The 23,270-nt window shown below is 43.8% G+C and overlaps 1 protein-coding gene across 2 annotated transcripts in view; it reads left to right on the forward strand.

The window, feature by feature from the left end:
* Positions 1-23,270, forward strand: part of GLI2 (GLI family zinc finger 2) — a 175,282-nt gene that overhangs the window by 110,962 nt on the left and 41,050 nt on the right. For both annotated transcript variants that reach the window (XM_042827228.1, XM_042827229.1), the window contains exon 3: positions 4,740-4,845. In XM_042827228.1, coding sequence (XP_042683162.1) covers positions 4,740-4,845 — 106 coding nt within the window. The remainder of the gene's footprint in view (positions 1-4,739; positions 4,846-23,270) is intronic.

Raw genomic sequence — 23,270 nt, forward strand, 5'->3', positions numbered from 1 at the left:
TATTCTATCAGCAGTCTTTTATGTTTTTCTTCAACTAATAACTTTCCATTTAGGTAAGCCTCCAGGACCTCTGCATGTATTGGATAGCACAGGAGATGTGGGGGGGCTTTTGAGTCTTTCCAAACCCTGGTTGTGCTGCAACACTCAGTTGCAAGTGGGAGTTGAAGATGTCCTTTAAGTGTGTGCATGTTTAGGATTACCTCATCTGAGTCTGTCCCTGCTGCTAGGGTCTGCACTTAGTTTTCAGGAGGAAGGGCTTTGCAGATTATTTTTTACAAAGTTTGACTCAGTGATCCTCTTGGGTCTCTTCCAACTCAGTATATTCTGTGATTCTACGAAAGTGAACCACAAATGAAACGCGATTCAGTGGTACGGGGTCTGATTTTTTTTCTTCTGCTGCCTTTTGTTAAGTGGTTACATGTGGATGTTGAAGTATTTGGAATATAAAAAGTTTGTTTGACCCTTCCCAACTCTTCTTTTTGGGTTTAAAAAGAGGAGCTTCTGTGGGTGCTGTAAGAACATCTCCTTTGCTCACTGCACAAACCCCTGCATGCCATGTGTGTTTTTCTTGAAGCACAGGTTTATCTGCAGAGATAATCAAAAGCCTGCATCATCCTCAAAAAATGCCTGTTTCTGCTGCCTCCCTCCCTGATTCCTGGGATTTTCGGCAAAGGGACATCCCCTTTAAACATATATTTCTGCTTCATATCTCTCCCCTTTGAAGCCAGAGGGCTGGCTGGCTGGCTGGCCTTTGAATAGGCAAGGATGAGAATAGAACAGTGGGAGGTCCGTGTATGGCTCATAAACCTTGGCCAGAAAATCAGCCCTGACAAGTGGGGACAGGTAGCAGCGTCTCCCCCTAATCGAGCGATGCGGCGGAGCAGACGCGTTCCTGCAGGAGCTGGGGGCAGGTGGGGCCTCCCGGCCTCATCGGCGTGCGTTCACCCCAGAGCTGCATGCCACAGCTTAATGAGGAGCCATGTTATTTCAGTGTGAAACATCCTGTTTTTCCATTGGCCCTGCCCTTTGTGCGCTGCTTTGATTTCTTCACAGAATAATTGAATGGCTTAGATTGGAAGGGACCTTAAAAATCACCCAGTTCCAGCCCCCCTGCTGCGTGCAGGGTTGCTGAGCACTAGGTCAGGCTGCACGGGGCCTCATCCAAACCTGACCTTGAATACCTCCAGTGTTCCAAAGGACACTTATTTGGTTTTCTCTTCCTTTCTTGAGTTTTCTTCTGTTGTCTCAGAGCTATGGGACACGGAGGGGGGATGTCGCTTTGTGCCTTCCCTCAGTGGTGCATGGCTTGGCATGGCCCTGCTTCTTCCTGTGGGAAAGCTTTCTCCTGCTAAAAGCTTCCTCGCACTGTGTAAAACAATCATCGTTAGTACTAATTGGGCAGCTTTGGGGTTAAATCTGCAAAGATTGCTTGGGTTTAGTAAATCCTCTGCCACCACAAAGCAGATAATACTAAACAAAAGATCGCCTTGATTAGATTAAAATTGGCAAATTCATTTCCCTAATCATCATATTGCCCTTCTCCTGGCTATTCAGGAATACATCAACATGACTTACTTGAAGTAATTGAATATAATTGTCTCTTTAACTCCTGCATGTAAAGCATCCATCTTTGTTAGCAGCATGCGCTGCTGTCCTGATGCCAGCTCGCCCTCCTCATCAGGAGGGGTGGGAATGAGAAGCAAAGCAGGGATGATGTTCATGAATTGGAAGCTGATTGCCTATAAAACCATTCATTATTCCTGACCAAGCACCTGGAAGAGCAGAAAAAGGAGCGGCACTGGTGGTGGTTGGTTTTGTCGCTACTCCCAGGGTGGGCAGCAGAGGAGGGACCCAAAGTGGGACAGCCCAAAGGGAGGTCACCCAAAGCAACCCATCCCTGGAAGGAAGTGGAATTGCTGACTGCCACTATTCAAATAAGTTGAAATGCCAAAAACAAACCAATCGTGCCCGTGGGAGGCAGGAAATTTGTGGAAATTTTTCTTAATAGTCAGATGTGCAAGGAGGGAAGAATTCTTTTCAGATGTTGCTGTACCAACAGATAGCTAGGAATAGAGGCCAAGCAACCCAGACACCCTGTGCTTTCTTATTCCCAGCTCTCCTGAGTGACTGGGAGATCTTTTTGTACTAAATTTTTGATATTACTACAGCAATCGGTCATTTAGTAGTAGGTAGTTACAAAACTAATTACTAGAAGTGTCTAAAGGCAGGCTGTGAAAAAGAAGAGGACAAGCGCTTTATCAGGGTCTGTTGTGATAGGACACAGGGAAATGGTTTCAAACTAAAAGAGGAGAGATTTGCACTGGATATAAGAAAGAAGTGTTTTACAGTAAGGGTGGTGAGGCACTGGCACAGGTTGTCAAGAGAGGTGGTGCATGCCCTGTCCTTGGAGACATTCAGGGTCAGGCTGAATGGGGCTCTGAGCACCTGATGGAGCTGCAGGTGTCTCTTCATTGCGGAGAACTAGATGACCTTTAAGGGCTGCTTCCAGCTTAAACAATTGAATAGTTCTATGATTATATGAAAACAAGACATAACTTGCCTTGTTTGAGATTCAGCATTTGACCCGTTGCTGTTTATGGCTTTGCTATTATTGGTGAGTTAAATTGGTCAAGATAAGGGCTGTTCCACTAAAACACCACCCCGATGCCCAGCAGCGTCAGCCCATCACCTTACACCTCCCTGCATTTTGTGGATATTCAGCCCTGGAGCTACCCCATCCAGGCAGTGTCACCACCCTATTTTGAGAAGATGCCAAATCTGACCCATAGGCACTCCAGCAGAGCTATGCAGGTAGGCATCAGGAATGCAGGAGAGTCCTTGCTCCTTTGGGTTTATTTTCATGAGCTCTCTGTGGAATGAGTGCCGCAGGAAGCCCAGCTCTGGCTGGTGAAGGTGTTTGTGGTGTCTGGTGAGTGGCTGTGCTGGGACAGTTTGTGGCCATGCTAGGAGTAAAACCCCTGTCCTGGGAGCAGAGCAGGGATGCCCTGGCACTACAGAGGGTGTGCTGGGTATCAAGACCTCCTTGCCCCTCTTCTCTGATCCCATGCACTGTGTCCAGAGGACAGCGGTGCCTCTGAGGAGGAGGGAAGCAGCTTTTGGTCCCTGCCAGCCGGGGCAGTGGTTTGGGCTGAGTGCGGTTTGGTGAGAGCAGGCACTGCTGTGCTTCTGACCTGGAAAAACACTGGCTGCCTTTTAAAGTGAAGTGTCCTCACGTAAGGGATCATCCTTGCCTGGGACGACGAAAGAGTGAATCTCCCTCCTGCCAAAGCAAATCCTAAAGGATGCGAGTTTATTCTCTGCCTGAGCTGCTTTTGGGGGAGGAGGGGAAGGGAGCAGAAGGGGGGAAGCAGCAAACAGTTACCCTACTGTGTCCCGACATCAGGCGAGCTGCAAAAATGCTCCCAGTGTATCGGGGCGTGCACGGTGCCAGCCCTGCGCCAGAGCACGGAGCATGAGGCTGCTGCGGAGCCTTAAATACTTTCCAGCCTGACTGCCTTAGCCTAACGCCTTTCAGCGCTGTTGGCAGGAGGCTTGTTTGTGTGCCTGCTCTCACCTCTCCCACTGCCGCGCCTGTGCCGCGTGTGCTTGGGAACTGAGCGCTGCGATGGGGGCAGGAGCTGCAGAGCTGGGGGCTGACACGCAGGGAAGGACGTACATGGGGATCTCTTCCAGGGGAACTGCAAGAGGAGCGCAGCCTCGCTGGATGGGGTCAGCGTAGCTCCACAGCAGCTGGACTCACGGGGTTGAAAAGCTGAATTTGAAGGCTGATAGAAAAAGAGTTGGGCGCTGCTGGAGTTTGCTCAGCATCAGCGAGAGATTCAGCCCAAGCTCTGGCGCTTGGCTTACGGATGGTGCTCTGCAGAGAGATGCTACCTGTCACAGAGGCAAGTCATGGTTCAGTACCAGCGGGGGCTGAGCCTCTGTTAATGGTGTTTCTTTGGCTTCAGTAATTTTTACAGGAAAGGCCCGGTGTAGTTGGGGGCGGTGGGAGAAATAACCTGATGAATTTTCCATTGGCTCAACTCACTCAAGTATTCTCGCCGTTAACTTTTGGGGTCAATAATAAATATTAAAACCTGTAGATTTAATAAGTCAATGTAGGTGTTCTCTGCCTTTTGAGACCACTTTATCTTTCCATCAAAGATGAAACAAGCTTCTCAAATGAATAAAAAATAGGGCCTCAAGTGATTACAAGCGCAAGCAATTTGGGCTCCTCTCTTAGAAGCTGGCAGTAGGCATTTCTGAGCCACTTCTGAATGCCTTCATGGTTTGCATTAGCACTGCTCTCACTGTTGGTTTTTAGGTAAATGTTTCCAGACCTTCAGCAGAGGTGCTCGCTGCCACTGCGGGCGTGGGGGACGGCGTGGGTCTGGGTCCTGCCAGGCTCCGTTGAGTCTGATTTGCGCTGCAAGTCTAGTTTTCCTTGGTGCTTCCTATAATCTCCTCGAGTTCAAAGAGCGCTTAGCTGCTTGTCTTTGTCAAAAACCCTGTTGGAGATCTTTTATGTCGAAGATGTAGGATTTCTCCGCATGACTTTGATTATTTATTCATTCCACTTCTCTGGTGTATGATAGCGCTGATATCATGAAGACCCCTTGTCTTGCACTGCTCTTGCTCTGAAATTCATGGAGATTTAGTGCCTTTGAAATTGTTTTAAAAGGAAAGGAAAAGTTTTTGAAGTCCCTTTTTTCTTCTTCTTCTTCTATTCCCCTCCACAGTGCCGCAGCACATTTTTCCGGCCTTCCACGCTCCTTTGCCCATTGACATGCGCCACCAGGAAGGACGATACCATTACGAACCTCACTCTATCCACGCTATTCATGGGTAAGTCTCGCACCTTTGCTCCTGAGCCTTGCTATGGCCCCATCCGCTGACCCTGTATCAAATTCCATTCCTGAAGCATGGGGCACTCACTGCCCTGTGAGTCATACAGCTCTGTTAGACCTACAGAAGTGCTGTGTAGCTCCGGGATACAAGTCCTGGAGATGGGACTGGCTTGTGGTTTTGCACCCACGGTGTTTCTCATGTCATAGTGTGCCTTTCTGACACCATCTTGGTGAAACTGCTTCAGGAAAGGGTAAAAAGCTGCCAGGCATTCCATAAATCAGTTTTATTTCATGGGGCTTTAGCATGGACAGGCTGAGTGACTCTGGTGTCTACATGCGGTCTAGAGGGGCAGGATCATGGGTTTCAATGGGTTCCTCTTCATGAGATCCCACAAATGCTGGCCAGGGGCTGTGCCCAGGCTGGGGGAATCACACTGGTCTCCTAGTCCATATCTCCAAGTCTCCTAGACATGGCAACCCAGTGGTCCTTGGAGAGTGGTGAAGACACGTTTATAGAGAGATTTGGGTTCACCTCCTATTAATTTTGAGCAGGCAGGAAAGGAGCCAGCAGGGAAGTGAGTGGGAGGATGTGGTGGCCATGTGGCCAGTGGGTTTTCTCCTCATCCCTGAAACACACCATCCCCATGGGAGGTGAGGGACAGCCTGATGGGCTGGCGGTCTCACGGCTCCCAGAAATCCTTTACCCTGTGATGGCAACCTGAGGGCAGGTCCCAGGGCATTCAGCACAGGAGAACCCACAAGGGCTAAAAACAATTTGTGTGAAGGGAAAGCGAAGCAGGTCTCATCACTTAAAAACTCTTATTTGTTCCCTCTATTATCCCCAAAGATTAGATGACCTTCCATGCCCCATGATTTTATGATTCTCTGCTCTGCGGCTTTGCAGGGCTGTTTGCAGAGCCATGCTTTTTCTGAATGGGTGTGAGTGGGGGAACAGTCTCTGGGAGGCAAGAAAGGAGACAGCAGCAGCCACAAGATCTGTGGAGTCCCACAGCTGCAAGGGCTTTATTCCACTTCCAAAACGCTGCAGGAAAAAGTGATAGGGCATTCCCCTGGATGCTAGCAGGAGACAAGTTGTCTTTTTGGCTGGCAGTCAGCTTGACTAGATGTTTAAAGAGGCAGAGAAGCTCCTTCCATGCTGTGTGCAAAGGGGAAAAAACAGAATGGGTCGCTAATGTGAGTAGGCAAAATGGGGGGGGGGGGGGGGCCTGTGGAGATTAATGAAGAAGTTCTGAGCTTGCCTGCACGTACATGCAGAAATTGCAGAAAAAAAGAACACACATTAGTTAAAAAATGTACTAGGAGACAGATAATAAGCTAGAGCTATACCTAAGACAGCACACACTGACTTCTGAAAGGGACATCTTCCAAACTGTGTTTAGGAAAGAGGATAGCGGATGCTCAGATGTTTGGCATGGGTTACTCACGCACCCCAAAAAGCTGGATAGAGTCAGTGCTGCTGCAGAATGGCTAGGTCTGTCTTCTTCTCAGGCTGGCACTTTGGGAACCATGCAGAGACTGTGCTCCCCTCAGTCCTGGTGCTGCATCTTTCCTGGGTCACCACAACAGTGATTTTGGTGGAGTCGTGGAGCAGGATTTTCTCCAAAATGCGATGCAGAACTTACCAGCTGTCCTGTGAATTATATCCTCTGGCAGGTCAGGTGTTCGGCTAATTAATGTTAATACTCTGATATCCTAGCAGCGGCTGAGTTTGTCTGTCAGGGAACCAAGAGTATCCTGCGTAGGATTTGGGAAGAATTGTTGGTATATTCCTACCGTCCTTATTTGCAATCCTTCACCTTTCCAGGAGAAGCTTTCACGAAAAAGAATTCTGAGTTACTGAAGGTAAAACTTGGTTGTTGGTCTTAGAAGAGGAAACGTAGCTTTCTTGGAAACTTTGTGTAAGATGAACCTTATTGCTTGGACATTGTGTTGAAGGGTGCCCATGTGAATGGTGAATCATCAAAGCAGAGCAGCTGACTGTTCCTTGGCCGTGTATTTTTGTGCAGTCTTCCGTGGCATTTGTGGAGCTACAGAAGGCAGCAGGCTTGTTGAAAACAACTTAGACTGAAATATCAATTACAGCTTTTGTGAGCGTGCAAGTGCGTACATGTGTCAGTCCTGTCCTGGGCCTTATTCTGCTGTCAGTTAGAGAGGGCTTTCCTGCAGTAAAGCAAAGCCTGTTCTTTAGAATCAGGGGAATGCAACTTCACTCTGGCTTTCTTTCCCAAGTGCATAACCACGCTGGGAAAATCCTCACCAGCTGTGGAGTTGGTCTCTTGTCCATTTTTTCTCTTTCAGTCTTATCGGCAAACATTTCTACCTGATCTCCTGCCCTTTCCTTTTTTAGATTTTGTTCTAATTCTCTTTTGTCTTCCCCTTCTGTCTCTCTTTCAGTTTCTGTTCCAGATACCACAAAATAGTACTCACCCTCCTCACTGGAGGATATCCAGTGTGAAATCACTCAGAATGTGGTAATGGAGCTGGGCTAGGGCACACTTAGCAGTTCTGTGCCTGGATAGGCTGGGCAGGCTATGTGAGTACAGAGGCACTTCTGTAAATTTGTACCCCTTCCCGGTGGTGCAGAAACCCATTCTTGTCTTTAAATTAAATAACATTGAGGAATAATGTATATTTTTACTCTAGAAAATTGTGGTAAATGTTTGGAAGACAATTTGTGTCACTGAGTTTTGGCTTCGTGATTAATTTGATCAATGCTTGACAGAGCCCCTAATTCATCAAGCCCGTATTCTAGCTGTCTGCTGTCTTGCTGGTACCAAATTTATCTAATTACATGAACATTGCACAGCAAATTAAGTGTAGTCTCATTTCTTGCTAACTATGGGGTCTTGTTACTTGCCTGCTGCATTATGTCAAAGGTTTGTTTCCTGACTGCTTGATGTGACGTGGCTGCGTTCCCCCACATCACTGTTTGCTTTTGGCCTAATGAGAACATAAGTTGTTTTATCCTAGCTGGAGGGAACACATCTGCAAGGTTGTCCTGAGCAGGACAAGCTTTGGTACCCTTTTCTTGAGAGTATGGATGGGAATATGGAAAACTCAAGCAATGAAAGATCCACATGCAAAGATGGGTCTGAAAAATGTTCTGCATTTTTGCTCACTGTTGTTGTTCTGTCCCAGTCAGTTCCTTGTTAAGCACCATGACAAATAGTTTTCAGAGCCTGAGTCTTCCCCACTGAGCATTTAGTATATCTATGCAGTTGTTGATCATGTTGATAGTACCCTGAAATATATTTCCTAGAGAACTTTATCTGGATAAAATAGTGTTTCTTCTGTCAATAGGACACTTCACTTTTTTACACAACCTGTTATTTTTTCTTATTTGGTGATACACCTCTTTTTCCTTTTATCAAGTGATCTCTTCTTTAGCATTAAGAATAATTTGTTGGAATCATGATGCTTTCTTGGCCAGTTTGGAAAAATGAAATATTTCATTCAGTTGATCCTTGAGCTCTGCAGTGCAAACCAATAGAAATATTGTGGAGTTAAGACATCAATTGGATTTTGGCGTTGTGGACTCAATGATCGTACAGAGGATGGAAGGAGATGGAAGGATTGGAGCCCAACAGACACTGCAAGAACATGTAGTGAGGAATGGATTAAAACCGAGTGTGGGAGGGAATCTCTTCCAGGACTGCAGAGTTAGAGCAGAATGAGTGAAGGAAAGCATACTGGTCCGTGTAAATTATATGAGACACCATTTCTCCAAAACAGTATTTGTTTGATGTTAAGGTCACCAAATACAGCACTCAAAAGCTAAGAAATGACAGAAATATCTTTGTAGGTTCTGACCTGTTTTGTTTTCATCCCCATAGTGCTTTAACTTGCACAGCTGTGCTCCGTGAATGGGTAATGGCGGATGCCGGATGCATCTCCTGCATGCAGCTTTTATTGATTTGTCAGAATTTCACTCTGTACTATTAGCTGTAAGCAGAACATAGATCAGTGTCACCTGAGTAGAAATCCTCAGAGGTTAACAGCTGAACCAAATTCACTTCATATGTTAAAACAGGTTCTTTTTTAGTGAAAGAGATAGTTTGCATTTTAGTGAGCTTCCTTGTGAAAACTTACACTGCTGGAGCCCTGTCTCTGCAAAATCTCTCTTATCTGCAAACCAAGGGGACTCTTGGAGCCAGCTTTGCAAGATCAAGCTCTCAACTGCAGAGTGAAGCAGCAGGTGAGGATGGCAGGTGAGCACTGATAGCTCCCTTGCATTCCCCCCTTTAGGGTGCTTAGCTACTCTCAACTATTTTTTTTTTTCCAAACTATAACAAAAATAACAGAAAACCTCTTAGCTCAGCTTAAAAGTACCTGCCAATGCAAGAGCCTTCAGGGCTAACCCTTGTAAACAGCATGCCTAGGCTAGACTCAGCAAGAAGCTTTTTAACAGTAGTTCCTAAACTGTGGTTAAAACCCATCAGGCATTATGCAGTGCAACAAACAAAAGCAGCCTTGTTTTTCTACTGACATCCCGGTGATGTTTCAGGTTGCAGTTCTGACATTATTTATTAACAAAATATTGTTGTTGTTCTTTTGTCCACATTTAGAAATAATTTTAGGAAGTAAAAAAAACAAACTGAGCTCATAATTCTGTGGCTTTTGAGAAGAGTGAATCTTCCCAAAGACCTACTGACAGAGGATGTTCCATCACCATGATAATGTGGAGTTGCCCTTAATTTCCCTTTGCTAGGGCTTTTATCTGTATTAATCACGGATCTTCTTCCATTTCCCTGAGATCTTAATATATTGCAGATTTTCCCTGATATTCAGCCTACACAGTTTTCCTTTATCTGATCCTATTGCCCCTCCTTGTTGAAGTTTGTTTTCCTTTTGCTGTGTTAAAAATTGGAGAACGCCTTTTCAGGATTGGTTCCCAGTGTGCCTGAGCAGCTTAGGTGGGTAACTCACAGGTGGCCAAAGTGACTGTTCATCAAAAGACTATGGCTCAAGTGCTTACAGATTCTCCACATTCAACCTTTATCTGTGGTTTTCCATTTTGGGTATGTTTCAGGGTGATTTTCTCTTTCCTTTGTTTTTGTGAGATTCAGCCAACAGAGGCCAAGTGGGGTTAAGGGAAAGTATGTTGTTTAGCCATACAAAAAATAATAATCATCATCTTGTCACGGTGTTCTGAGATATACCAGTGTTTTTTGCTTTATTGGAATTTGCTACTGTCACAGATGTGTCTTTTGCAGTTCCTATTAAAAAAAAAAAAAAAAAAAAAAAAAGCCAGCAACAAAACACAAACCTTCCTCAGTTTTGCAGGGTAGAAATCTTTTGAAAGATCTCCCTTCACACATGGTCAGTGGAGAGGTGTTAGAGGTTGGCAGTGAAATTTTCCGTGTGGCACTGACAACGCTCCAGCCCAACCGATGGGGGTTTTCCCACCAGTGCCCCCTGTTTTCTGCCAGGGCTCTCGTTCCCCCCGCCATTGGCAGAAGGGTGCCGGCCCCGTGCGTTACCGGGTGCGCGGTTATCTTTGTAGGACAGTCTCTCATGAGGCTCCAGCTTTGATCCCACCAGGTTGCTTGGGATGGAACCAGGTAGCATTCATTCCTGCAGCAAAGACGCCGCCAGGCTGCACCGCAGAACGTACGCACCAATAAAACATGTGTGTTTTCATATTTACTTTGCTACCAGCGGAGAAAATCTTTGGCAGGTCTTGATTGATGGTACTGTGCTGCCTTGGAGATACAGTGAGCTCCCTCCGGAGTCAGAGTAAACAGCTGCTTAGAGAGACCTTCTTATGTGTTTTGCAAATTTTTACGACTTTCACCAAATAGACACATCGCTCACTTGGGAAACAGGTTTGGGGGCTCCCACATCCAATTTACTCTGTCTCTTTCTTTCCCACATGCTTCTTTTATTTACTTAGGAAAATAAGAATGTGTGAGTGCACGCTAGTTTGCAGAGGCTGGTCCCCTCCGCAAGGCTGGTTCAGACCTCTCCCCGCTCTGTAATTAGCAAGAGTGTGTTGTTTGTAAGTGGCTCTTTGGTAACCTGCAGGAGGCGCTTTGGGGAACTATCAATACTGCTCTCACTGTAAAACTACCAGGTCTAATATTCACTGGTCACTTGACCCACCTCCAGTAGACCACAGATGAAATTCTGGTCTACTGCTCTTCTTTCTGGGGGACTGGAGAAAAAAATAACTTTAATTCCACGTGTGCTTTCTCCTTAATGTTTGAGAACTGAGAAGTGAAGGCTAACTAACTGTGACTCAATTCCGAAGGGGCTCGTGGCATGTTTTCAGGCATCAGAAAAGAAGTACACAGTTCTGCCTATCTCTGCAAAAGCAGAGAAGGTGCATGCTTCACATTTTCTGTCTTCAGTAGGATGACAGGCTGAGATGTGGTCTTCCAAAAAAAGAGCAAGCATAATCTGAAATGGTCATACAGGCCTGAATGCTTCTGTAGGTTTTTCAGTCTGCATACCATTCTAGGGGAAAAAATGGGTAAAAATTTCCAAGTGTTCTTTATTCTAAGAGATATCTAAGAGATATCTGTGCTGTCATAAAATTGAGAACATAGACTGTTCCTGTGTATTTGATTGAAACTGTCAGAATACTCTGAAAAAATCAGACCTGAAGTCCAGAGGGACTTCAAAGTGTGCAGCTTCAGAGTCACTGAACCATGCAGTCAGAAACAAGGTCCTACAGATCAGGCTTATGAACGTTTGGATTGGATCTTCAGCTTCTGTGTGTTGGCATCATCACAGTGAAGTGAGGGGCTCAGTGAGCTTAGATGAAGTCGTGCCCATTAGTACTCAGAGAAGATTTGGGCCACCAAACTGCTGGGGCTGTGACACCACAATGTACAGAATGAAAAACTGCAGCTCTAATTTAGCCTGATCACTGCCAAAAGTGTAAAAATGGCTAGGAGGTTTTACTGTTGAGAATAAAAGTCTGATCTCTGAGGTCTTTTATGTAAACCTTTGGCATGTGTTCGTTTAATATGATGTCACTCTGTAATCCACCATTGCTTTTAAATGTCATTCTCAGAGCTTCATGTCAGCGAGTCTTAAGTGATAATCCCTTTGCTTACCTCACTTTATAGTAGATTAAAAGTGACTTCATGCTTCCACCTTATCCGCTGCTAAGCTTGTGCTTTAGGAAAAATTTATTTGAACTCTCTTCTCCCACTGCTTTTTAAAGAGTTTCTAAGCAGTGAAGGTCTTTCAGAAGCTATCTCAATGGTATAGCCCACTTTTCCTTGGCTTTCAGCATCCTGTGAAAATGGATCAGTGTTCAGTGCCAGTCTCCTGCCCTGTCAAACTCCAATGTCACAAATTTGTTTCCCAGGTTTTCTCTCAGCTAAATGTGGAGCACGGCCTCTCCTGACTTTTCCTTTTTATCAATCCTAAATAAATCCCCTCTCTAGATGGTATTTCTCCTCTTACCAGTTTCGCAGGATCATGAGGACAGGAGGCAGTGAAGACTTTTTTGCCCCGGGGCTGCTCCTGTCCAGCACTGGGCTCATCAGGAGCTCTTGTAGCTCCTGTAGCAAATCCTTTCTCAGTCTACAGAGCTCTCCACGCAGTTCATCTTCCCAGTTCACCCTCCTTTTCTGCCTGAATGTCACCCTCCTACACCTAACACACCTCCCATGTAACACCCCCTTCCAGATACTTGCTGCATGTTGTCATATCCTTCCTCCTGCAGTAATGAACTGACCAGGCTGCAGTCTGTAACGTAGACTCAAATATCAGCCTGTTCAGCCTCCTCGTTTTCATTGTTCTCTGAAATCCTTCCAGTGCATGGAGAAAAAATGGACAAAATCCATCCATCCCATTGGCTTGCAAAATGAAGGTTGCAGCACATTGCTTTTCAGGTGCTGTTAATCTGGGTTTTCAGACACCAGTGGCCAGGGGAAGCAAATAACATAAGGTGCTGAGAGAGAAAAAACAAATAGCAGGAGTGCTGGCTTGTGATATTGGAAGAAAAAATGCAGGGTTTGTAATGTACATGCAGAGCGGAAATTTTAAAATCTCATCCAAAAGTTCCCCCCACGCAATAAAGTGCAGCGAAGTCAATTTACCCTGGAAGGATGAAGGACTGAGTCAACTCTGCTGGGATTAGAACATGTGGTTCGAGGGATCCTAGGTATTTCAGGGCTGGTTCTCGGACCACCCAGATGGCTGGGGGGAAAGGAAGAAAAAATAATAATAACAAAAAAAAAAAAAAAAAAAAAGAAAAAAAGAAGAAGAAAAAAAGGACGGGACCCTATTTGGCAAAACAGCAGTTCTGGATACCCTGCTTGCAGCTAACATCGTGTGCTCACATCTGCACAAATCAAAGGGCAGAGGTAGGTGCTGTTACTGTGACAAATCTCAGATCTGCAGAGTGCTCCTGTGGGAATGTGTGCGTTTAAGTGGGCTTCCCAGATCCTTGAATTTGACAATACCACATACGTATGCTTTTCTTTCATGTGCCAGACTATTGTGATATTGCACAATTTTCCAACTTAGGATTTTCATGTCTATTCTTTAATGTTTCACCATTGGCACTACATAGACAACTAACAGGGCTAAAGTGTAGGTCATTACTTGGGTCAATTTTTAAAAGTGACAGTATGATGTAAGATTGTAAGTCCCACTTTACTAGATCTGGCTAACAGTGTTATTTTCAAAGTGAATATTGTGGGTTTCAACATAATGGAGGGCCAGCTTGTCAACTGAGAAATGAAAGGCATCATGGATTTTTCAAACATGCTGTACTCCAGTTAATGCCAAACTGCCCCAGCTTCCATTGAAAATCTGAACCCATAGGCCAGCCCCAATGGAGATGTAAAGCTTGTAGAAATTAAGAAAATGACTGGAATGAATATATATTAACATGTATGTTTGGGGTCCGAGGTGTTCTGCCAAGTTATATGGTTCTTGTGTTTCTGTAGTGCTGATAGGGATGTTTTCTGACCTGCCTCCTCTCTATGGTAGGCCAGTGCACGAAGCCAAGCTTATGGAGAATCAAGGTTTACATGGTATCAGTAGACTAGACTCCACTTCAAGAGCAAATTTACTGTGTGCTCCACACTCACTTTATTGGCTTGTATGGAATTGACTTGTGATATGATTGCTGGCAGTAGTCAGTAGTCAAAGGAGATGTGACCCAATTATGAATTTTTCAAGCTGACGTTGGGGAGAGAATCTTGCAGCATGGTGGGAGGCAGAGAAGTAGCCTTCTCCCCTTACAGTAAAGGGATTTCTTTCTGCCTCAGCCTATTTTATCTCTCCCCAAACTCTAGCTATCCAAGGCACTCATAACAGCACCTGGTTGCACTTGGGCATGACTGAAAAAATATGCTGGGTTTGCGTGTGTAACTGAAGTGTGGTTGCGCTGAGCTTTCTATCGGTTTCAGCCTCTGAAAAATAAACCTGTTCCTAAATCCTGTAAGGGCCTTTGAAGTATTTTCCTTTTGATCCTGTAAAAGCATCCTGAAGAAGAATTTGTCTCATTCTTCCTTTTGTTTCTTTGTGAGAGGCTTTCCTAGTTTGATTCTGGAGCTACTTAGATGGCTTTTCATTTGCAGACCAGCAACAAGATGTGTTACCTGCTAGCTGAGCGTTTCATCTGAAAGCCTCTTAAGATCCCACAAGGTAACCACACATCCCAAATTACCACTGGTAGTAGAAGGACTACCAGATTGTGGTTAGTACATGACCAATAGGAAAGCTTCAGGCTTACAGCTGCGTTAAAGCGGTGCTCCTGCATGTGTATTTTTGTTTGTGACTATTTGTGTGAGTTCTGAGATACAACATTTGATTTCATATACTAACTTTTATGCTAGATCAAGTGTAGCACAATATCTTACAAGAGAAAACCGCATTGTGGATGACAAAATAGCAGAATGTAGAAAGATAAGGGAGTGAAGAAATTAAAGCATTCAGTCATCAAATCAGTAAATGAAAGGAAGATGAATCTACTGGGGAATAGGAAAGAAAGAGGTACTTGCAGGAGAGATTTGATAAGAAATGATGAGCTGAGGAGGCAGAGGAACATTCAGAGAAGAAATCCAGGCTACAGATTGTAAGGCTGTCTCAGTTCAGGAAAAACCTGGCTATATGCTTAATTATAAATGTATGCTTAAATGTTGACTTTAGAGGAGCTTAGGTGCATGCTCACATATTGGCCTGGCTAGAGGTGTTCTTCTGAAGGCACCATAAAAAGGAGTTATTACTAAACACTCCTGTGTAGTCATGCTGGAAAAACAGTTAATGTTGGAGATTTTTCATGTGACAGTATAGACTTGGCAGCTGGCTTCAGACCTGTTACACTAACGGATTATTTGTTGGTATTCTCATGAAGGGTTTCACTTCTGTAATGTTTCTTTTAATAATTTTGACAAAGTACAAATTAAGCTTTAATGAAAAGAGACTTCAGCTCCATGGTATACAGTAGGGCCCAGATTGGGGTGGATTCTAATATCTGCAGACCAGAGAGGATATTGAAGTTAGTTCCCAGAGGATAAATTAGGCAAAAGTTATTTCTAGCTTTTCCCCTTTCTTCTTAGTTCTCCAGCCCAACTGTTTCTGTGTAAGAAGTAATGCCATGAACACATGAAAAGCAAGGTGTCTACTGGACTTTTGTCCAGTACAGTTGAATGCTTAAGTACAATTATTACCTGTTTGTCTCTTATTCCCTGTAAACGTCTTTGAACAGAGAGCTGATCACAGTTTCACCTTTCATGGTGAAACCAGTGTCAACACTCCCAAATCATTTTAGTCACTTGTTGAAAAGCAAACTTCTAAATTCCTACTGAATTTCCAGCCATCATTGTAAAAGGAATCATGTACACATGCATAACCAAACCAAATGTCAGGTTAGGTCAGGAAAGATTAATCCATCCCTCCGGGCCAGCAGTGAGGAGATGACCAGAATGTAAGAGTCTAACATGGAACTGAGTCAGTTTAGATATTTTGCAAGCCCTGTTTTTCTGAGAGTCCCATGGGACCTCTATTGAGGATGAATGAGAATGACAGCTGCTTCATGTTCCTCACCAGAGCACCATCATGTGGCATTGCCTGGTGAGTCAGAGGGAAAGGCCTGCTCTCACCAGCACCACTTCCTCCATGTCCTGGGATTTTCTTTGCAAGTTATCTATTCAAGGCTTGGCTGGGTCTTGACCTCTCTTGGCATTTGAGAGCTAAACCTGGTATGACTCCAGATTTCCCACAACCGCGTCTGGTTTGAATCCTGTCAGTGCCGAGATGAGCGTTACCGCAAGAATAAGAAATCTTCACATAGTTGTTTGTTTGTTTGTTTAAGAGACAGCGTCTGCCAAATGAGAGGAAGGTGAGAGCACTGGGGGCTGTAACTTCTTTCCCTTCGGGTCCAGTATCCTATCAGCTTGCTTTCTCCACGCTTGATATCTGCAGAGCAGGGTTTGCGTTTTTGTTGAAGCATGCGATGGGTTTTGATAAGAATGATGCTGAGCAGAGCAGAGACTTGGGCTTTGTTTCCATACAGAGATTGCGTTGCTTCAGGTATATCAAACTGGTGCAGTGTATTGGTTGTGTTACTCAGTGAGCAAATGGGACAGACAGACGAGGACAAAAAATTCCTCGAGGTGCCCTGCTCTGAAGAGCAGATCATGCTTCCTCCCATTAAAATTGCACTGAGTTCAGTGGTTTCCTGTCCCTTCATTTGGTTTCTGACTGCATTGCCAAACTGGCCTTTATCCAGATTCTGGTTGCTGTGATTGATTTCATTGCTTTGCCTTTCCTAAGCCCAACCCCAGCCCTACCATCTCTGTGTTCAGTGGTGGCTTTTGTCCCAGGAAGGACAATTTTGTGGTTCACACATCACCAGCAGAATTACTGCAATCTGTGAACTTCCAGTGCAGTAAAGGTTTGTGTGTTCGTGTCTGTGCAGTTTCAGCGTGCCCTTCTCCATCCATTACCATCCAGTGGGTGAAAACCACGCTGATAACCTCTCTGCATATGATGCACTGTGGTCTGTGCTCCTGTGAATGCTTTTGAATTTCAAATGAAAGAGCCTCCAGGATCTGGGAGCAAATCTCAGCATGGCGGAGCTAGAGATTGAAGGGAAACTGGAGGCTTTTAGGTGCCCTTATTGGTGGATGAGGGCAGAAGATAGAGAGGGCATTGCTGGCAGTGTTGACTGTACGTGCTCTTGCTCTGTCCCTCAAATGGCTGAGCATAGAAAATGAACTGTGCCCCCTTGTGCCTTTTTTTTTTTTTTTTTTTGGCTGGAAGCTTTTTCAGCAGGTGTCAATGGTTGTGCTAATCTTCACAGTGTTCGTGAGTATCAAATGTGTACTGAGCACCGAGCAAGAGTAAGTATTTTGCCATTAAATTGTGAACGACTTTAAAACTTGCACTGTTATGTGATGAACATAAAGTGAATTGTTAATAGTAGAAGTTAGCTTCTGGACAGTTGAATTTCTTTGGTTTCTAATAATGCTATAGATTATTTAAACCACAAAACATTTTTAAAACCTGATTTACTTTCACGTGTGATGCCATTTGCTTACTTCAGCAAATTAAGTGGAAGATGCAACAAAAGCAAAACCCAAAACATATGAAGTGCGAGTCCATTGTAAACTCATAGACATCAGTCCAGTGGACACTTAGGTAGACATCCAGCTCCATCAGCAGCTGGCTTCTTCTTGAATGCTCACAAGAACTCACACCTCACTGCAAGCAGCATGGGCTGCACAAGATACTTGAATGTGCTGAGAGAAGACTAATGGGATTTTCAAAGGCTGCTACCGCATGGAAAGCCTTGCTGCCAGGATTTTGGCATGGCTTTGATTTCCAGGGTTGGTTTGTTTGTTTGTCACTGATGTCTAAGTAGGTTAAATAATCCAGTGTACCTGAGCAAGTCTGTTTTCTCATTCCCAGATCGCAGTGCAATGGCCCTATGTTTGCCTTTTCCAAAACTGGAGATAAATGTTTAAATTAAATTTTGTGCTGAATTATTAAAGCCATTGCAAATGTTTTCATTAAAATATGATTATGTTTAATAGCCCTTCTTTTGAATTTTAAATAGAACCAATACTTTGTGACTTAATTACTCAGCAATAGCTCTTTTTTAAAAAATCATTTTTACCTTAATAAGTTTAATAAAATTCTTGTATTTACATAGTTCCAACCTAAGCACATCTCATTTTACCAGCTAAGTCCATCATTTAAAGGGCACACAATGTTAACATTTTTTTGGCTCACATGAGACTTTACATCATGCTTTTCCCAAATAGAGCACTTTGGGAATCTGACATCTGAGGCTGGGATTCAAGGCTCAGCTGAGTACTGGAGGCATTGCATTTCCTGTCTTTTCACAACTGAGCTTAATGCCCTGCTTTTGACTGACCTGTAGGAAGGTATGGGGCATCGTAAGTTGGTGTCGGGCACCACACACATGGAAGTCGAGTGAGAGCAGTGGCTGGGAGAAGTGAGGCCATGACATGTGAATGGATCTCTGGCACATGGTGGCATGGTGATGAGCTGTGCTGTGCTCACATGTCCTCTCCTCCTTGGCTAGTACATGTGATATGTACTGGACCCTGACATAGCCATGACAGATGCACGAGGGCGGGCTCTTCCTTCCTCCTCAAAAAGCCATGTGTGTGCGTGTATAGCTCTCCAGCTAAAATGGCAATCAGTGATGACTCTTTGAATGTTTTTCTGCATTTGCATTTACAAAAGCTGGATAAGCCTTTAAAAAAAGAAATCTGATAAGTAGCAGGCAATTGAATTAACCACTGTTGACTGCATTGCTGTCTCTTAACAAACTCCATCTGTATGGTCTCCCTTTGTAGACACAATTTTATAACTTAATTTCCCTACCAAAACATCAGTGTTTACTTAGTAAGAAATCTGTTCTTTGTCAGCTTAAAACAGTGATTTCTTTATTACCACTCTGCGCAAGGAATGACAGCACAGAGTTGGCACTGGAGCAAGTCTGGTTGAGTCTACAGCGTTGTAATGGAAACAGGGTGAACTGAGGGTCAAGTATAATGGGATTTGTATACAGAAATGTGTCTGCATAAGGAATAGCTGCATGAGATAAGAGAATGAAAGATGAGGCCCTCAGGTCTGCCTTTGCGTGGTGGTGAGCTGCTGGCGGCAGGAGTGAGGTGTTGCAATGGATACTTAGAGCTGCTGACTTGGGGAGATGTGGTTACCTGGTGCTGGCAGAGTAGAGATGACTCCATCTGTTCATGCCTGTTCCGGTACTAGCTGGTGGAGGGGGTTGGTGGATGGATGGGGTGGCAGTTGGTGATTACTCTGTGAATGTCTTCTATGTAATTTTTATTGATATCAGGAAGCACGGAGTCAATGAGGGGTTTTCAAGCTATTACAGTCTGTGGCCTCCCTGAAAATTTTCAGTGGGGCTGTCAAGCATGGTATAGTAAATTTAGCCTGAATGATAGGAGGCTTGCAGGGGTTTTTTTGCTGTCTTTCACATCACCTATAGAAGTTCTTTGTGATTCCCAAAGGTTTTGCAAACCACGGGTTGAAAAGCACTGGTGTAACTTTTCAGCAGTAAATAGATGAGGAACATCAGTTCCCTGCTCCTTAACTGAGAAAAATGTAATAATTTCCTTTGCCATTGTTAACTGAAAGAACAGGAGAGCAGCTGTTGAGGAATGACACAAATGGATTTTGAGGCAGTACGTGGTTGATGATACAAAACACCGCATCCCTTCTTATCGTGGGTTGATGATCTCAGGGGGCAGCCTGGCTCCTTTGAAGTCTGTATGAGTTGCACAACTCTACTACCAGTGCTGAGGTTTTACTATAGGCCTGGGCTTTGGCTTATCACATTTAATTTCCCTTGCAGTAGAGCCTTCCTCAGTGTTATACTGCAAGCTGGAGGTGATAGAGAAAAGCCAGGTGTTTAACATGGTCAACTGAAATGAGGTCCTGCTTTCTCTGAATTGTGTTCATCTTTTCCCTATGAAAATTAACTGCTGAGTATTGACATTTTTTAAAAAACATGCATGTTTCATTCTGCTTCACCTTTTTTTTTTTCCTAATGATTAAAAAAAAAGGTTTTTTTTAAAAAAAGAGATAGATTAAAAAGAGGAAATTAAAATGGAAGAGAAGGATATTGTTAATTCTCTTACTTTGCGCAGGAAACACAGGGCATTTCAGAGAGAAAATCTTGCTAGAAATAAAAAGGCTTTTCTCCTTGTAGTCGTTTTATCAGTAAAAAACTTTTGCCTAGTTCTGCTTTTCAGCATGTAATTACTAGCTGTTCCACATCCACATAGCAAAGGAAAGGATGGTTAGATCAGCCAGCCTGCTGGATCAGATCTTACATTACATCTTGAGCTCTTTGAGTGCCATTAGCATTTCCTTTTAGAAGCAAAGAAATATTGACAGTTTGGTAGGTTATCTTGCGTTTTACTGCACGTTAGGGCACTTCAAAGTCTTTATGTAGTGATGGGAACTGTCATGAAGTAGATGTGAAAGGGGCCTTTGGTCCAACTAAACCTGTCAGCAAGAAGATTTAGGGCAGATGGTTATTATTAGAAATCAATGTATTTATTATATATTGTTCGTGAATATTTCCCTTTGGAGGTTTCTGTGAGTGCTGTTGCTGTTTAAAATGTGTCAAATGGCAATAAAATTAATTCCTACTGAAAACCCGTCAGGCTCCAACCCAAAGCTTTGCTATTATAGGAATGTGTGTCTTTTTCTTCTTTGTGCTGTGATGCACCAGAGACAGGTACACGCGGCACAGCAGCAGCGTATCTGGGGTGTGCGTGCGTGAGATATTTCTGTGTGGCTATCACAGTCACCTGTTCCTACAGAACTCCTCTGACTGCTGTGTATAAAAAGGCTTTGTAGAGATCTGTGGTGTACCTGTCCCTGTTCCTTTTTATTCCCCTTTGTTAACCATTTTTCTGGTACTGCCAGTTGGTTACAACAGCTTACTGCTGTCTAGAGCAAGCATGGCATCTTTCTAAAGCATGAAGTCCAGTGGTTTTCCCGTGTACTTTGGAAGAGAGAAATAAGAAATTTCAGGTGTTTTATAATTAATTGGGTGTAGGTTTTCCTTCCTCAGTGCCTTGCTTAGTTATAGGATTTCAGGAGGTTGGGTTATGGGAAGAGAACATTCCCAATAGAAAAAGGAGGGTATTAGCAGCAATATTAGTGCTGGAAGACACTGCTTTGGAACAAAGATTCATTTTCCATTCACCCCATGATTTACAGCACATTCCAACCAAGTGATTTGGCTATGGTCTTCTGGCATAACATTGTTTGCCCTTTCCCTGACATTTTGCATATAAAGAAAAGTTATGAGCTTCTTGGGCATTCAAGGTACCAGGAAATGCAGGAGTCTACCTAATTTGTTAACATGAAATTATAGATGTCTGACATAGACTCCGTTAGTTAACATTGGTTGGAGTAATGCTGCAGCCAGTTGATTGTATTACAGTCATGATGAAGAGGAATGGTCCCTTTTTGCCTTTCTGGGATATGACGGGTACGGAGCCAAGGCAGATTTAAAGTGTAATGAATGAATAAGCATTTTCCTCAGTTTTGCTTGACTCTTCCATGAGCTCCACTGCTGTGCTGTTGCTGCCACTGATGTACCATCTCCAGGACAGGCCAGCGTAACATGGAAAAGGACTTTTCAGAAATACTGTAGGTACAGTCTTTAAAATGTTAAGCTGCTCCATAGCATGTGAATGTCATTTTCTTTTAAGGCAGAAAAGCAACACCCGAAAGTAGCGTGGCGAGAAGATACTAGGCAGGGATGAAAAATTAATATCTCCTCCCCACACGCATACACTTCCCATTTGTTTTCCCAACCCCACTATCTTCACAGCTATGAGCAAAATACCCACTCAAAAGCGCTTATATCCTTACCATGTGTCCCAAGGGAAATCAGTCAGATGCAGATAAACAGCTGTGTCACATCCAACATATCTTTCTAACATCCACTTCCCACACTCCCCCTAGTTGAACATCTCTTCAGATCTCCCTCATCCCCCTGCTCAGCTCTGCCTTTGAGATTCGGTCTGTGCCTTCACCTGGCACCATCTCACTCCTCACTGCTTCCCACTTTGCTAGCCCCCTGCAATCTGCAGTTGCTTCCAAGCCTTCATCCCTTCCCTGCCATGAACTCGCAGCATCTTTGCCCCCCAGCTTTCTTATCCTGTGGCTTTCAGAACCAGATTCTCACGTCTGGCGGCTTGAACCAGAAATTCACACACCTCCAGGTTTGCATCACTCCTTCGGTCTGTCACTAGATTGCTTTCATTGGCTCTTCCATGCCAATGACTTCCATGACTTCTATCCATGCTTTCTTTCATGCCTTTTCTCTCACCCTCCTTTTCTCTCTTCCCCTCAGCCACCTTCCTTGAAGTTCCCCTTCTTAAAATATTCTTCTTCGCTGAAGGCTTTCATCATTAATCTCTCAAGAAACTATCTTAGAGACTCATCTACCATGCTTTGATTTATTCATTGTGTTGTTGTGGTTTTCTTGGCGGATATCTTACAAGAACTGAGGTGGTCATCCTTCTACCTCCACTGCTAAAGGAAAGATTGTGTGAAAAGGTGGGCTTTCAGAATGTAAATTAAAAGATCGTGTAAGTAAGGTAATTGGATAAAAAAGGAATATTAGGATCTGAAACAGAATGTTTACTCTCTTTGATGTGTTTTGGGAACATACGTCTGCACAGTGGGCTGTGTGGCTGATTAAGTACAAAACAACCCAGGAAAAAATCACCACTGTTAAACTTAAATCAAAGATCTCTCCTCAAGACACTAATTTGACTTGGTTTGAGGGTCTCATATCAACTCTGATTTCTAGCTTTGATGTCTGACTTCTTTGTCTGTTGCATAATGGAGGGCAATCTTAGTTATTTAAAATATGTGTTTTTCTTCCATTTTAATAGCAAATATTGTTGTTGTGTTGTGTTGCAGTTGTGCCTTTAAGTGTCAGCCAACGCTAGACCTTCGTTGTGCTAATTGTTGTGTAAGTAGAATAAAAATCTGTATGTAGATAGCACAGTTTCTATTCTGAGGACCACTTCCTATACAGGGTTACTTCTGCTGCCAGCTTTGCTTCTTCCAAGCGATGCTGTGGTCCCCACGTGCTGTGAGCAACTCTCGAGCTCAAGAACATTGCTAACTTCTGGTGGACTTCAGATTAAAAAAAAAATTGAAGTTCTAAATGAAAACACTTTTTATTTCATTGATTAAAAATATTAATACAGCCATATTAAGTGGATTTTAAACCTTTGTTACATTTGTTCTTGGTTCTAGGTATTTTAACCTATGGATTAAGTCAGGTGTGTCTGAAAACAGAATGGTCTTTCATAAGGAAAAATGAAAGATGTTTGGCTTTATCTTAAGCTTTAGAGCTTAAAAAAAAAAAAAAAAAAAAAAAAAAAAAAAAAAAAAAAA

Source organism: Centrocercus urophasianus, unplaced genomic scaffold (genome assembly GCF_019232065.1).
Source record: "Centrocercus urophasianus isolate 14NV4802_14NV808 unplaced genomic scaffold, USGS_Curo_1.0 seq_28, whole genome shotgun sequence".
NCBI lineage: Eukaryota > Metazoa > Chordata > Aves > Galliformes > Phasianidae > Centrocercus > Centrocercus urophasianus.